The sequence below is a fragment of the Macaca fascicularis genome, chromosome 20 (assembly GCF_037993035.2).
Source record: "Macaca fascicularis isolate 582-1 chromosome 20, T2T-MFA8v1.1".
Taxonomy (NCBI): Eukaryota; Metazoa; Chordata; class Mammalia; order Primates; family Cercopithecidae; genus Macaca; species Macaca fascicularis.
Window position 1 is genome coordinate 68191906 of NC_088394.1, and position 15667 is coordinate 68207572.

A 15667-nucleotide genomic window follows, 5' to 3' on the forward strand; every position below is an offset into this window, starting at 1 on the left:
GACCACCTCCCACAGCAACTACTACTTGACCCTCAGTTCCTTGTCACAGAGCCTGCTTTCAGGGGTGCCCAAGCCAAGACACTCAGTAGCACTGATCCTCCGCATGTGTGAACATGCAGACCTCCTGGCATGAGCATCTTTCTTGAGACTGTGATTTTGGACTAATATTTATCTAGAGTCTAGGCTGTTCATCAGCTGAGGTAATTTCATTTCAGCCTGAGGTTTGCTTTCTTTGGAAGCTCTAAATCTAAGGCCTTTAAGTCAGTCTCTAAATTTATCCACACAAGCTGGGGAGCCAGCTGGGAGATATTTTCCCACAGCTCTCTAAACACTGGGTTTCCAAGAATTCTTTACTTGTGGTCTTCATTTCCATTTAGTGACTTGAGTTATTGGTAAACAGAAAGCAGGTCCTGGCTGCACAGACCTGTTGCTGGACACCCAAAGTTAGCCTCTGGGAGGCTGTGAAGCCGCCACCGTGTTCTTCACTGTTGGTGGTCAAGGATCTGGCCTCTTTTCATTGCGTCTATAAGAGTTCTCCCAGGACTTACCGCCTCACTATTGAAACCACAAATTGTTCCTCTGCAATGCCCTAGAAATACTACCAACAAAGCATTTCTACTTCATCTTCTAAGCATTGCTTTCCTCAGGAAGTTACAAATAGAGAAAAATCCACTGGTTTCCTAAATGGATCTCAGGAAGAAGATTATCATAATTTACTTCTTTCTAAATATTAACATTTTAGGATATTTTCACCATTGCTGTCATGAGTTTACTTATTCCCCCAGTGAGGAAAAGCCATCTGGCTTATAAATGTACCTGGCAACTTGGAAGGAGAAAGGTATTAAATTGCATTTTATTATTCTAATTGCCCAGAAGAAGGTCTAACAGCTTGAAACAAGCTTTAAAGCGGGCTCTTTTTTCCCCTAGCACTTAGTGCAGAATTTAAATAGCAGACTACGCATACAAATACACAATTAGATGTAGACTTACACTCATCCGCCCAGAAAATCCCTTTAAGATCTGCCTTCCACATGGAAATGTAACATGGGAACAAAAGGGAAACCAAGACTTTCTGAAATTCTGACTACTCTCTAACAAGGAGCTGGGGAAACAAGCAGGAGGTCAGAGTTTACGACCACAATTATGCAAAAAGATTAAAATATTACATTAGATGTTATGTATAACAAAAGGAGTGGCAGGGAAGGGGTGAGTGATATGACCTTGCAAAGCAAAACTACATTATGCTCCCAATCCCAGGAACAGAGCAGGAAATAGGGCGAAGCAAATGGGGTGGCTAAGGTGCAAAATTCATGGGCACAAGCTCTTCAGGTGCCAACCTGCATGTGCTCCACCCTGAGACTGAGTGCCTCCTTAAAATTTGCATCTCACTTGCCTCACCGTGTTCCTGGGCCTGCCCAGGAATCAAAAGAGAATCTCAATTAAAGTGAAAGGAGAAAAGAACAACAGAGATATCATAATAAAATGATCAAACCAGAAAAGAAAGGGCCTTTTGAGCAATTTTCCCAGGCTCCGTTCTCTGATGGTGGCATAGGGTGCATGCCCTGATATTCAGTAGAGCTCAGATTGCCAAACTCATCTTTGAAATGTACAGAGGACACTATTTTTAGCATAAAACTATATAAGGCGAGTTTGATTCCTGTGGATAAAAGTCATTTGTTGAAGATGTAAAGTTAGTAGAATCTTGATGGGCATTATTACACAGTATCATTTTGAATCATTGGGAATGGAAAAAAAATATTTCACTGAATCTTCTAAATGCAATGTGAAATTCTGGATTGGATATTGGAACAGAGAAAACACATTAGTGGAAAAACTGGTGAAATCCAATAAAGTATAGTTCACAGTAATCTTCCAACATTAATTTCTTAGTTCAGACAAATGTACCCAGTTATTTAAGAAGTTTGCCTTAGGGAAAGCTGTATGAAGAACATATGGGAACTCTCTGGGCTACTTTTGCAATTTTTCTGTAAATCAAAAATTATTCTAAAATACTTTTTTTCAAGTGAATCTCAGGCAAGCAGAAGTCACTAGTGAGAAGAATGTCTACATCAGAAAGATGCATCCAAAATTCATGTCACTTAAACATACAGTTCTCTGCTCTACTAGTACAAGGAAGTACAAGAAATGCAATTTGTAGAAGACATAAAAAGTAACAGATAAGTCGGGGCGCGGTGGCTCACGCCTGTAATCCCAGCACTTTGGGAGGCTGAGGCGGGTGGATCACCTGAGGTCAGGAGTTCGAGACCAGCCTGGCCAACATGGCGAAACCCCATCTCTACTAAAAATGGAAAACTTAGCCAGGAATGGTAGCAGGCGCCTATAGTCCCAGCCACTCGGGAGGCTGAGGCAGGAGAATCGCTTGAATCCGGGGCACAGAGGTTGCAGTGAGCTGAGAGCATGCCACTTCACTCCAGCCTCAGCAACAGAGTGAGACTCCATCTCAAAAAAAAAAAAAAAAAAAAAAAAAAAAAAAAAAACAGCAGATAAACCTATCCAGTGACATAAGGCTAAACTAGAGTTTAAAGGAAATACCTCACTTACCTCAAAGTTAGGAAAAGAAGTTCATGACAATGACTGAAAAAGTAAGTTAGTCCTCATCTGTGCTAATGGTTGCTGCTGCTACCTCATGAACAAGGAGAAACTGATTCAAAAGCCAAATAATCTCTCATACAATTCAGCTGAAAGTTTGCAGACTTCCTATATTGTTCTATGGACCTCAACATCAAGAATACCTATCACAAATTTAATAGATCATGCTGTATCAAAAGGTCAAATATGAAGCACTTAGAATTTTTCAGCTATACAAATGTATTCTCTGGTTCTGCTGTGGCCCAGACAGTGTTAACTTCTTTTTTCTATTGTGGATTTTGGTCTCCTCCCCAGGAAATTAATTCAGTTTGATGTATCCAAGTCTTAAGTTTCTCAATAAAGAAAAAATCTCCATTAAAAAAAGATAGTGAGACTTTTTCATTCTTAAATGAAAAAAAAAAATCATTAGGGATTCGGTTATCAGAACAATGCCAACCTAGTCAGCGCAAACTAGAACAGGGAACAAAATGGTTAAAAAGTATTTTGAAAAGCCAGCTTTAGGCAAATCAGCAGGGCCTGATGACATACTTCGAAGAGTACTTAAGGAATTGGCAGGTGTTATTACATAGCTGCTAGTGATTATTTTTGAGAACTCAAAAGGATAAAGAAAGTCCCTGTAGACTGAAAAAGGGTAAATGAAGTGCTCATCTTTTTAAAAAGGGAAAAAGGACAATCCTGGTAATTATAGACCTGTCAGCTTAACTTCAGTACAAGGAAAATACAGAACTTAACATCAATCAATTAGCATCAACTTGAAAAGCACAAAGTATTGGGTGGAAACCAACGTGACTTTTCAAAAGGCAAATCATGCCAGGCCAATTAATTTCCTTCTGTGATCAAGTGGCCACATAGGCAAGGAAGGAGCAATAGCTATAATCTCTTTGACCACAAGTAGGGCTGAAAGGTTGACTAAATATGGGAACAGGTTCCTATGGACAGCCAGCAGTCCCCATCTTTTCAAGCAGCTGAGACCTGGATAGAAATCCAGCTGAGAAACCTGGTAGACCAGATGGCCTCCAGAATCACATCTCATTCCAGATGGTCATTTTAAGAACTAGTCTCACCTCTGTAAGAACTAGTCTTTCAACATGCTTATTTTCTTCAGATCTCAGTTTAAACGTCAAAGAAGACTCTAATAAAATATCTGCATCTTCATTAGAAAGAATGTTTTAAAAAAAAAAAAGACAAAGAAGCAATAGGAAATAAGTTGGTGCCTTTGTGACACTGCTCTTCAGCACATTTGTAAGTGAAGTGTAGGCTTAATCCATAGTGTGTCATTTTCTGTTCCTTTAGAATTTAGAAAAATAAACTTTTGAATGCATAAGGATAAATAAGTAGAAATTTAATAGGTCTCAAATAAGTCTAGGCATTTCTCCAAGTCTTTGAAATTTGATTCCTCTAAACCCATTGATATCTATAGTGTGCAAATGTTTAAAATTCCTATCCAAAGAACTCTAGTTTCTCTGCAGATAGAAGCAGTCCTTGGATCTTTATAACCAGGCAAATTAGGTTGGGTGCTATATTTGTCCTGTACTGGAAGAGTTGCATGAACTTTTATCATCTGGCTAGCCCATCATGTTGCCTCAGACCAAAATTAAACCCAGAAGATTCAAGATGACCTCTGGGGAAAATAAAGCATTGACATCTCACCAGTATCCATACCAGACTGCTAAGCTTTATACACAACATTTAGGAAAGATGTTTATTTCCCACAGGAAGCTTTAAGGCCAGAGAGCAATTCTAAACACACCTAAGTATAGATGGGTGTACCAGGTACGGGAGGGGAAGCCCTAAAGAGAGAGAGAGTTTGACTTCTTTTAAAAGAAGAGCGTTTCTCTCATTCTTCTGGGCAGTGAAGAAAAAATAGGGACATGGAAGGAAAGAGAAGCAAAGAATGAATATACAACGGGAGACCACGGTTAGTTTTCAGCAGGGTTATACACACTCAGCAGTGGACAGATGCTTAATAAAAAGCAAAATAAAAAGGATTTTGGCAAAATCTGATAAAGATTTTTTTGGAGACAGTATCTTGCTCTGTTGCCCAGGCTGGAGTGCAGTGGTGTGATCGTAGCTCACTGAAGCCTTGAACTCCAGAGCTCAAGTGATTCTCTCGCCTCAGCCTCTCAAGTAGCTGGGACTACAGGCACGTGCCAACATGCATGGCTAATTTTTTTATTTTTTATTTTTTGTAGTAATAGGGGTCTCGCTATGTTGCCCAGGCTGATCTTGAACTCCTCATCTCAAGCCATCCACCCACTTTGGCCTCCCAAAGTGCTGGGATTATAGGGGTGAGCCACCATGCCTGGCCTGATAAGAATTTTATTGGATATATACTAAAATAAGCCCTTCTGAATTAACCTTACCCCAGATGTTCACTCCTTTGCATTAATTCTGTCCATGTTAAGTACTTATTTGTGATCATGTTTTTTCCAGGTAGCTCCCCACCCTGTTAACTTACTATATAAGCAGGAGGACTCAGGCTCTTCAGAAGCCCCTGTATCCATGCATGTGCACGTACACACAGAGATGAGCACACCACACATGCTACTCCCAACTCTCTTCTCTCCACACCTCATTCACAGATGAGTTGTGAGACTAGCAGTGTTCTTATCTTGAAAAGAATGAAAGCCCTAAACAACAACATTTAATATAAATGCTGGCAATTATAGCTACACAAAGTAAATACAAAATTTAGCTTTGTTCAGCTTAGAAAAGAGGTCTCATCAACTTTCCCCTAGTCACATACACTGGATTCAGGCCAAGCATTCAGCGTGTCTTTGCCTAGGATTTCTTTTGCCTGGTGACCACAGTGGGTCCATTTTCTCTGTCTGTCTTCTTAATTCTGAGGCACTCAGGATGAGACACTTCCACTAGAGCTTGGAAAGCATCATTCGGATTGTACTGACACAATCAGCTATCATCTTTCTGGTTCTGGACTGGGTTGAGCCTCCTTTACCTTCTCTGTGCTGCCACCACCACTCTCAGTAGAGGTTTTTTGTCTTTCAGTTCCAGCTCTTACTGAATTAATCTCATTAAAATTCCATCTCCCCAGTTACTCAGACCAAAACCCTGGCATCATCTGTTATGGATGACCATCATGTCCCATCATCCAACCTGTAACCCAGCAGCAACTCCTGTGTCCTGTCATTTCAAGATACATCTAGAACCCAACCACTTCTCCCACCCTCCATTGCTACCGTCTTGGTCCACGCCGTCATCCTTTGCCTGGATTATTGCAGTAGCCTCGTACCTGGTCTTTCTGCTTCTGTCTTTGTCTGCCTAGAGTTGATTTCCGATAAACAGCCATTGTGTCCTTCATAAAAGCTCAGGGAGATCATGCTGCTCCTCTGCTCAGTACCCTCCAAAGGTCTTTCATCTCCCTGAAAGAAGGCAAAGTCTCGAGAATGGCTATACAGTCCTAAAGACCTCACCTTCTTTTCCTATCTCACTCCATCAGGTACAACTTTCCCCCTTACTGTCTCTGCTCCAGCCAGAAAAAAAAGTGGCTGCAACCCCTGGGGCTCCTCAAATATCACCAGGCATGCGTCCACCTCCAGGGCCATCTCTCCCTAGAGCATTCCAGATGCCTTCTTTTGCCTCCTTCAAGTTTTGGGTTAAATGTAGCTTCTCAATTTGGTCCTCCATGCAAACATTTAATTCAAAAATATAACCTCCTCCATCCTGGCATTCCTCATCCTCCTCCCCTGTTTCACTCTTCCCTACTGCGTTTTGTCCTTCTTTTTTTTTTTTTTTTTTTTGTTGTTGTTGTTGTTGTTGTTGTTGTTTTGAGACGGAGTCTCGCTCTGTCGCCCAGGCTGGAGTGCAGTGGCCGGATCTCAGCTCACTGCAAGCTCCGCCTCCCGGGTTCGGGCCATTCTCCTGTCTCAGCCTCCTGAGTAGCTGGGACTACAGGCGCCCGCCACCTCGCCCGGCTAGTTTTTTGTATTTTTTAGTAGAGACGGGGTTTCACCGTGTTAGCCAGGATGGTCTCGATCTCCTGACCTAGTGATCCGCCCGTCTCGGCCTCCCAAAGTGCTGGGATTACAGGCTTGAGCCACTGCGCCCGGCCGCGTTTTGTCCTTCTAATACACTACATATATACTTGCTTAGTTTTCTCTCTCCCCATATTAGATGCAAACTCCACAAAGTTGGGATTTGCCTGTTTTATATAATGCTATATCCCCATTACCTAGTGTAGTTCTTGATATAGTAGGTGTACCACATTATTTGCTGAGCACATTAATTAAATGAAAATATCATACTCACACAAAGGCTAGTATGGTTAATGTTCATAGCAGCAGTATTCATAATTGCCAAAAACTTAAATAACCCAAATATCCATCAACTGATGAACAGATAAACCAAATGAGACAGAGTCTCACTCTGTCACCCAGGCTGGAGTGCAGTGGCGTGATCTCAGCTCACTGCAAGCTCTGCCTCCCGGGTTCACGCCATTCTCCTGCCTCAGCCTCCTGAGTAGCTGGAACTACAGGCGCCTGCCACCACGCCCGGCTAATTTTTTTTGTATTTTTAGCAGGGACGGGGTTTCACTGTGTTAGCCAGGATGTTCTCAATCTCCTGACCTCGTGATCCACCTGCCTCGGCCTCCCAAAGTGCTGGGATTACAGGCATGAGCCACCACACCTGGCCTCAAATACTGATTTTTGCTGCAACGTGGACAAACCTCAAAAATATTACGCAGCCAGGCACAGTGACTCACACCTGTAATCCCAGCACTTTGGGAGGTCAAGGCGGGCAGATCACATGAGCTTAGGAGTTTGAGACCATCCTGGCCAGCATGGCAAAACCCCATCTCTACTAAAAATACAAAAATTAGCTGGGTGTGGTGGTGCATGCCTGTAATTCCAGCTACTCGGGAGACTGAGGCATGAGAATCGCTTGAACCAGGGAGGTGGAGGTTGCAGCGAGCCAAGATCACACCACTACACTCCAGCCCAGGGGACAGAGACTCTGTCTCAAAATAAAAAATAAAAAATATATATATATGCTAAATTAAAGAAGCCAAAAAATGACATATTATACAATTCCATGTGTGAAACATCTAGAAAAGGCGGAAAATCCATAGAGGCAGAAAGCAGATTTGTGGTTGCCTGGAGCTGGAGGAAGGAGCAGGAGTGACTGAAAATGGGCATGAGGAAATTTGGGGGGTTGATAGAAATGTTCTAAAACTGGATTGTAATGATGGTCACACAATTCTATAAGTTTATTACAAGTCATTGAATTGCACACTTAACAATGGTTGCATTTCATGATATGCAAAGTATACCTCAATAAATCTGTTTTCAAAAAGTTAATTTAAAAATTGGAAAGCCACTGTATTAGAAGTACTCTGTTAATAAGGCCAACGCCACAGGCTCAAACACTTGGAAGCCAATGAGATTGCTTGGACTCTATTTTCATTTCTTTCGTTCAATACATAGGTATGTATGAATCTATAATCTAGGCCCCATAAGAGCGGACATGGCCCTGCCCTCCAGGAGTTTATAATCTAATTAGAAGTTAAAATGCACAGAAATAATTACAGACAGAATACAGAATACCACATTAAGGACATGCTAGCAAAGTCTGTGGTACTGGTGCAAAGACAACTTTGCAGGGAAAAAACAGGAAGGAGAGCAGGATTTAAACAGAATCTTAAAGAATGAGTAGGAGGAGATGGCCGGGCGCGGTGGCTCAAGCCTGTAATCCCAGCACTTTGGGAGGCCGAGACGGGCGGATCACGAGGTCAGGAGATCGAGACCATCCTGGCTAACATGGTGAAACCCCGTCTCTACTAAAAAATACAAAAAACTAGCCGGGCGAGGTGGCGGGCGCCTGTAGTCCCAGCTACTCGGGAGGCTGAGGCAGGAGAATGGTCTAAACCCGGGAGGCGGAGCTTGCAGTGAGCTGAGATCCGGCCACTGCACCCCAGCCTGGGCGACAGAGCAAGACTCTGTCTCAAAAAAAAAAAAAAAAAAAAAAAAAAGAATGAGTAGGAGGAGAATAAGCAGGGTTGGATGCTAAGGACTGCCCACAGGCTACCCTCTTTATCCACCTTTTCCTCACATGTCATTGTCATAAGGGATGCTGGAAAGTATAGGAAATATAGAAGCATCAGCAACACAGGGATGTATCCTACCAGCAGAATACCTGATACAACATAGGTGCTTAGCCTGTGTCTATTGAGTGAATGAATGAATGAAGAATGAATGAATGAAAATGTAGGATAAGACTAGCAGCATTTCAGGTAGATTGTGGATTAGCAAGAAGAGATCACACACACACACACACACACACACACAGAGTCAGCATCTACAAGGTCACATCTTCCTTCAGGAGAAGGAGACAGAGTCAGTGCCCAGATGTACCTGAACAATATCTCTGGCTCTCATTTTTCAGCATTTCAAAATCCCCAAGAACTCACCATTGACTCATTGCAATGCTCCTTTACCCAGGTGTTTTTAATACCAAGTTTAGTCCAAGAACCATGGCCAGAAATCCATTTCCTTCCAAGTCACTAGTGTTATCTTTATATGGGAAGGCAACACCTGAGCATATTATTACACATATCTCTCTAGGTCCTTTATGTGTATATTTTTTTCTTCTGACCTAAATAATAAGATTTTGGTGGATAGGAACCATTTTTTTTCTTCTATTGAATTCGTCTTACTGAGTGGGAATACTAAGTGATACGTTTCCTTGTGGATAGAGTGAAATGTTTAATAAGTTCTCTGTAGATGAAGAGATAAAAAGATGGATAGATGGATGTGAATGACTGAACAAATGAAAACAATCCTGGAATGAATATACATCCTGAGTGATGACCTTTTAAAGCCTTTTCTGTATATCCTGTCTCTATTGTAGAACAAGAAGCAAGCACAGGCATTAGCATTCGAGGAGTCAGAGATGGAATTTGGGTCCAGTAAACAGTGTCATCTGAGGCAACTCCAGCAACTGAAGAAAAAATTGCTGGCCCTTCAACAAGAACTGGAGTTTCGCACAGAGGAGTTGCAGACTTCTTACTGTTCTCTCCGCCAGTATCAGTCCATCCTAGAAAAGCAGACTTCTGACCTGGTTCTTCTGCACCATCACTGCAAACTGAAAGAAGATGAGGTATAGAAAGATTAACCATGGAAATACCCCACATTCTTAGCTACCTGCAGAAATCAGACCAAGCCCACTAGAAAGCAGATGTTGGACTTAGGAGAGCTTTGCAACATCTCAAGCAGGTTTTATAAACTTTCCCCTTTAATTCTTGATCTTTTTGAAGCTGAGCAGAAGGAAACTAAACTGAATGGTGTAACTGGGTGAGATCTCCAGTATTCATGCATGTGGAATATGTGGAATGTGTGTGCAGGCATGTGTGTGTGTATGTGTGTGTGTGTGTATAAGCCCATCTTCTCCATTCTATTACCATTGCAATTTAAATGCAAAAGACTGTGGGTCTCTGAGGGTTATAAAAGAGGTATAAGGTCCATTAAATCCACCATTTTTAGAAAAATAAGGTCTTGATAATATATAAATTCCTGGCACCTGCACACTGGATAAGATAACCAGACGTTGACGTTGACTGGGAGTCAATCATTGAGAGTACCAGATAATTTTTTCAGACTGGAGTTTTAGATCATATAGACTTCACTTAAGTATATTCAGGGCATTAATTCCCATTCATGTTCCAGGGTGGTATTTTCTAAGCCAAAGAGTAGCATCCCTGCAGAATCCCAGGTAAATTCCAAGGACCCAAAGCTGCAGCACTAAAACCACTTGAGCAGTGATAGCACTAGCTGCAGTAAACCATGGGTTCTAAGTGATGGGACAGACATACTCTTCCATCCTGGGGTTTCCCCTGGCATTTTCTTTCTTTAGATTTAAAGATAAAATTTCAAGGAGTTAGGTTCTATTTGAAGGACACAGAAGAAAAAAAATTTCAAAGAGTGTTTTGGATGGTGCTCTTGCTTAAGGACTAACTTTAAAGACTTTAGGAGCAACTTTAAAGACCATAAACTTTTTTAAAAGGGAATATTGTCACCTAGTGAAAATTTGCTGAAAAGAATTGAGAGTGGGAGGAACAGAGAAAGGTTATTCTAACCCTACAAATATAATCTGTGACTAAGCCTGTGCATACACACATAGTTTTAAAAAGACAGTGCAAGGCTGTGTTAAAACTTACTGTCAGTACAACTTAAAGAAAAGGGTCCAGCCTGGATCAAGCGACCCTGAATGAGTTAGGATTCTATTTAGCAGCATATAACAGAAAATGAATAAGCTAGTTTACTTCTGTGTCATAGTTAAAAAGGTCAGAGACAGGTGGTCTGTTGCTGTTATGGCAACTGCATGTGTCATCAGGTCTAAGGGTCTATCCTTGGGTTCCATCATCATCAGCTCAGGGCTTCCATTCTCTAAGTCACCTGAGGTGCCTCCTGGAGCTCCAACCGTCACATCCTTTTTTTTTTTTTTTGAGACAAAGTCACACTCTGTCGCCCAGGCTGAGGTGCATTGGCCCAATCTCGGCTCACTGCAACCTCTGCCTCCCGAGTTCAAGTGACTCTCCTGCCTCAGCCTCCTGAGTAGCTGGGATTACAGGCACGTGCCACCACGCCGGGCTAATTTTTGTATTTTTAGTAAAGATGGGGTTTCACCATGTTGGCCAGGCTGGTCTTGAACTCTTGACCTCGGGTGATCCACCCATCTTGGCCTCCCAAAGTGCTGGGATTACAGGCATGAGCCACCATACTCGGCCACATCCTTGTTCCAAATAATCCAGATAAATGGGCAGGGGACCAGGTGACAAGGGTGGAAAGGAAAGGCACACTCCCCTCCTTGTAAGGACACTTTCCGGAAGCCACAACACCTTCACTTAAATATCACTGGCCAGAATTAGTCACGCAGCAAGAGCTACTTTCTAGGAAGCCTAGGAAATGTGGTGTTTTAGGAGGTGCGTTGCTGCCCCCAGTAGAGTCAAGGCTCAATTACTAAGGAAGAGCGGGAGAATAGATATGGGACTCAGCAAACAACAGTCACTGTCAAAGATCCCAAACCGAGAAAGCACTGAGAAAATGATTTTAGACATTCTGCCAAGTTCCCCCAATGTCTTGTTGCACAGCCTCATCAAACTTCTGTCTAAGGTTGGGTTCACTCAACAGCAGACCCTAAAACAAGGATATAAATACAAGTAACTAATTCCGGAGGTGATTCTTGCAAGCACACGAGCAAGTGAGTCAAAGAAGGACCGGAAGCCCATAAAGAACATTGGTATTGAACAGACTGCTTGCTTGGTCCCTCTGGGGAACTCTGGCAGATAGTGTAGGACATGCCTCAGCGTGAACCCAACACACCCCAGTCACTGGTTGAGGGCTGCTCCTGAGGGTGTTAACTCCCCAGCGCTTCTAACCTACGCTGTCTTCCCTCTCTGGTTGAATGGGCTTCTGGTATCAGAGAAGCCCTCAGGCAGAGTTGAATATGCTTGCAGTGGGAATGGGGTTAGCTTGCAAAGAAATAGCAAGTGCCCAGGGGATATGGGCTGGCCACTGATAGCTTCGGTTACAAATATTTGGATATAAAATATTCCTCTCTTCTTCTCCTTACATAGTAGATACCTTACACAAAGTTATCCTTTCCTGAGAAGAATCTCAAATGACAGGCAGCAAGTATAATGAGCTTCAACTAATGGAACATGTTCTATCAGCATTCTGCATTGGATTATTTAAACTAATATAAAGTCATCCTTGATGACTCTTCTGCTGTTAACTCCTTCAACACATCAGATTCGAGTCATACGATTTAGCACACTCAACTACCTACAGCTGTTTATTCATTTTAACTCGTATCTCCCCAAGATTGTGAAAGTTTTAAACTCTTTGAGGGGTGAGCATATGTCTAGTATGTATATATCCCCTCTGCCCTTAACACAATGCTCATGAGCTTTCAATAAATATCTGTCCGTTGGTTGACTAATTACTTGATGAGGAAGAAAATAAATCTAAATAAGGATTGTGCAAATCCCAGAGGAACTTTGGATCATGTTCCCCATCTATCTCTTGGGAACTTTGTGGACATCGCCCTGTGTGCAGGAGAAGGTCTACATTTTCTAAGTTCAACTTCTAGAGAATGCCTGGAAAGGAAAAACTACCAGCATTTCAAGCCCTTAAAAAAAACAGAGCTATAAAAATTCATTCCTCTTAGTCAACTAGCAAGTATTTACTGAGTTCCTACCACATGTTGGGCAGAACAGGAAATGGATATGGTCCCTGCCTTAAAGGAGCTTACCTCTAACTAGGCCATCTTTTTTTTTTTTTTTTTTTTTTTTTTTTTTGAGACGGAGTCTGGCTCTGTCATCCGGGCTGGAGTGCAGTGGCCGGATCTCAGCTCACTGCAAGCTCCGCCTCGCGGATTTACGCCATTCTCCTGCCTCAGCCTCCCGAGTAGCTGGGACTACAGGCGCCCGCCACCTCGCCCGGCTAGTTTTTTGTATTTTTTAGTAGAGACGGGGTTTCACCGTGTTAGCCAGGATGGTCTCGATCTCCTGACCTCGTGATCCGCCCGTCTCGGCCTCCCAAAGTGCTGGGATTACAGGCTTGAGCCACCGCGCCCGGCCTAGGCCATCTTTTTTTATTTCCAATCATTAACATCTTGACATTACATACTGTAGCTTTTAGATCTGTGCAGCCTCTCTTCTGTTCATCTGGTCTTCTGGTTTAGATACAAGACTTCTCTGCAGGGAGTCTTACAACTGCATCCCTTCCTCATTACATGCTTCCATGGGCTCAATGTGGATTTATTCCTATACCTACAGGTGATTCTCTATGAGGAGGAAATGGGAAATCACAACGAGAACACAGGGGAGAAGCTCCATTTGGCACAGGAGCAACTCGCCTTGGCCGGGGACAAGATCGCCTCCCTAGAGAGGAGCTTAAGCCTCTACAGGGATAAATACCAGTCTTCCCTGAGCAACATCGAGTTACTAGAATACCAAGTGAAGATGTTGCAGGGGGAGCTCGGCGGGATCATGGGTCAGGTAGGACTTAAGCCAGGCCATTCAATCCAGGCAAGTGGACGTGCTCCCAGGTGGTCCCCTCAGACAGTCCCAGCCTCCTCCACTGGAAACCCAAACCTTAACCCAAACGTCATTTCCTGCCCTTGATTTTGTAGCCCTCAGGTTTTGAACCTCCAGCTTTCACATATGCTGTAAGATCACTTCTTCACAATTTTGAGGCTCTTTAATTAATATAAAGAGCCACCACTTCAAATAACGCCAAAAGAGAATTACCAAATAAGCTCCAGCCCCGCTGTTCCCTGTGGGGTTGGCTGAGCCTTTGCTGAGATTGCATCACAGCTCATCACCCTCTGCCCAACCCTGCTTCCTTCCTCTTCCTTTCACAGGTGTTAATACCAACAGCTCTCCCTAACAATGTCCAATCTTTTGTTAGTTCTCATGGGGGTCCGGCAGGGGGTTCTGCTAGGCCGCAGGACTCATGCAAACCACAACTTCAGGATCAAATAGGAGGAAAAAGCTATGAAACATGGGAAAGAAGAGTCAAAACACCTGGTTTGTTTCTTTTTTCTTTTAACTGCTGTTTTTAATTACACAAGTAATACAATTATTATAGGCTTTCTAGACAGAAGTACAGAGATTAAATATGAAAGTCTGCCTTCAACCTCTGCCCCATCATTCTCCTCCTCTTCTTAGGTAATTACTTGAATCATATGTTGAGGATCCTCTTGGGGCTTGTGCTATATACAGTTACATATATAAATGGGTGGGAGGTTATTTTTACCTAAGTGGTTATCAAAGTGGTTTTAAAACTTACTTTCAAAATGCATTTTTTTTTTTTTAAGACAGTGGTGCAGTCTTGGCTCACTGAGGCCTCCATCTCCCAGGTTCAAGTGATTCTCCTGACTCAGCCTCCAGAGTATCTGGGACTACAGTCACATGCCACCATGCGCAGCTAATTTTTGTATTTTTAGTAGAGACAGGGTTTTGCCATGTTAGCCAGGCTGGTCTCAAACTCCTGACCTCATGTGATCCACCCGCCTCAGCCTGCCAAAGTGCTAGGATTACAGGCATGAGCCACTGCACACAGCCTAAAATGCACATGTTAACAATTTATTTTACTTACTACCTTGTATTCTGTAGTAGGGATGTACTACTTATTGACTTGTTTTTTCCTCTCTTTACAAACAGGCTGTAATTAACTTCCTTATTTCTTTTGGATAATTCTTGAAGTGTGATTGCTGGGTCAAAGGATATGCTTAGTTTTATTGTTTAAAGATACTTCTAAATTGTATACCAAAAAGGTTCTACCAGTTTACACTTTTACCAACAATAATTAAGAGAGTGTATTTCCCCACTCCCATCCACACTGTGTGTTTTCATTCTTTTAAAGTTGTGCTAAATGCTGATGGGTATGGGGAAAACGTTGACTGGTTACAATTTTCATTTCCTTAGTTCTAATAGTTGCAGTTTGGGTTACCCAGGAAGCCAAATCGAAGACAGAGTAGTGTGCAGGACATTTTTAGGGAGAGCTCTTGGTATTAACACCAGTGAAAGGAAGGAGAGGAAAGCAAGGTTGGGCAAAGAAAGAAGTTGAGCTGTGATGAAGTCTCTACAAAGGCCTCAGCCAACCCCACAGAGCTAGATGAACCTCAGAGCCTTGCTAAATTGAAGGGAAGGGAGCTGGCCTTTAAGCCTCCATGTCATCAACAGTTATGGGATGTGGGCCCCCCAGGGAGAGATGCGTGGCCTTGGGCAAAGCAGTTTTCTTCAGCCTACACAATCCCAATAAAGGGCAATAAGTCCTACATTGCCAAAGGGGATCTGGAAAGCCCATCACAGTCTCCACCACACTTATGAAGTATTGAGCATTATTCATAAGCGTATTGGTCATATGGATTTCTGTTTCATGAATTACTTGTTAACTCATTTTTTACTGGGTTGTTAGTCTTTTTTTGCATTGGTTTATAGGAACTTCTTAATATATTACAGGTAATAATGCTTCATTACGTATGTGGCAAATACTTTCTCCCAGTCTGTAACTTTTCATTTTACTTTATTAGTGGT

The 15667-nt window shown here is 42.5% G+C and overlaps 1 protein-coding gene across 10 annotated transcripts in view; it reads left to right on the forward strand.

Moving 5' to 3' along the window:
- PMFBP1 (polyamine modulated factor 1 binding protein 1) overlaps positions 1 to 15667 on the forward strand; it is a 532821-nt gene that overhangs the window by 481723 nt on the left and 35431 nt on the right. For all 10 annotated transcript variants that reach the window (XR_012429325.1, XM_074027855.1, XM_065537355.2 and 7 more), the window contains 2 exons: positions 9475 to 9723; positions 13403 to 13624. Coding sequence is in view for 9 of the 10 variants with exons in the window: in XM_074027855.1 (XP_073883956.1) it covers positions 9475 to 9723; positions 13403 to 13624 (471 nt within the window). In the remaining variant the exon portion in view is untranslated. The remainder of the gene's footprint in view (positions 1 to 9474; positions 9724 to 13402; positions 13625 to 15667) is intronic.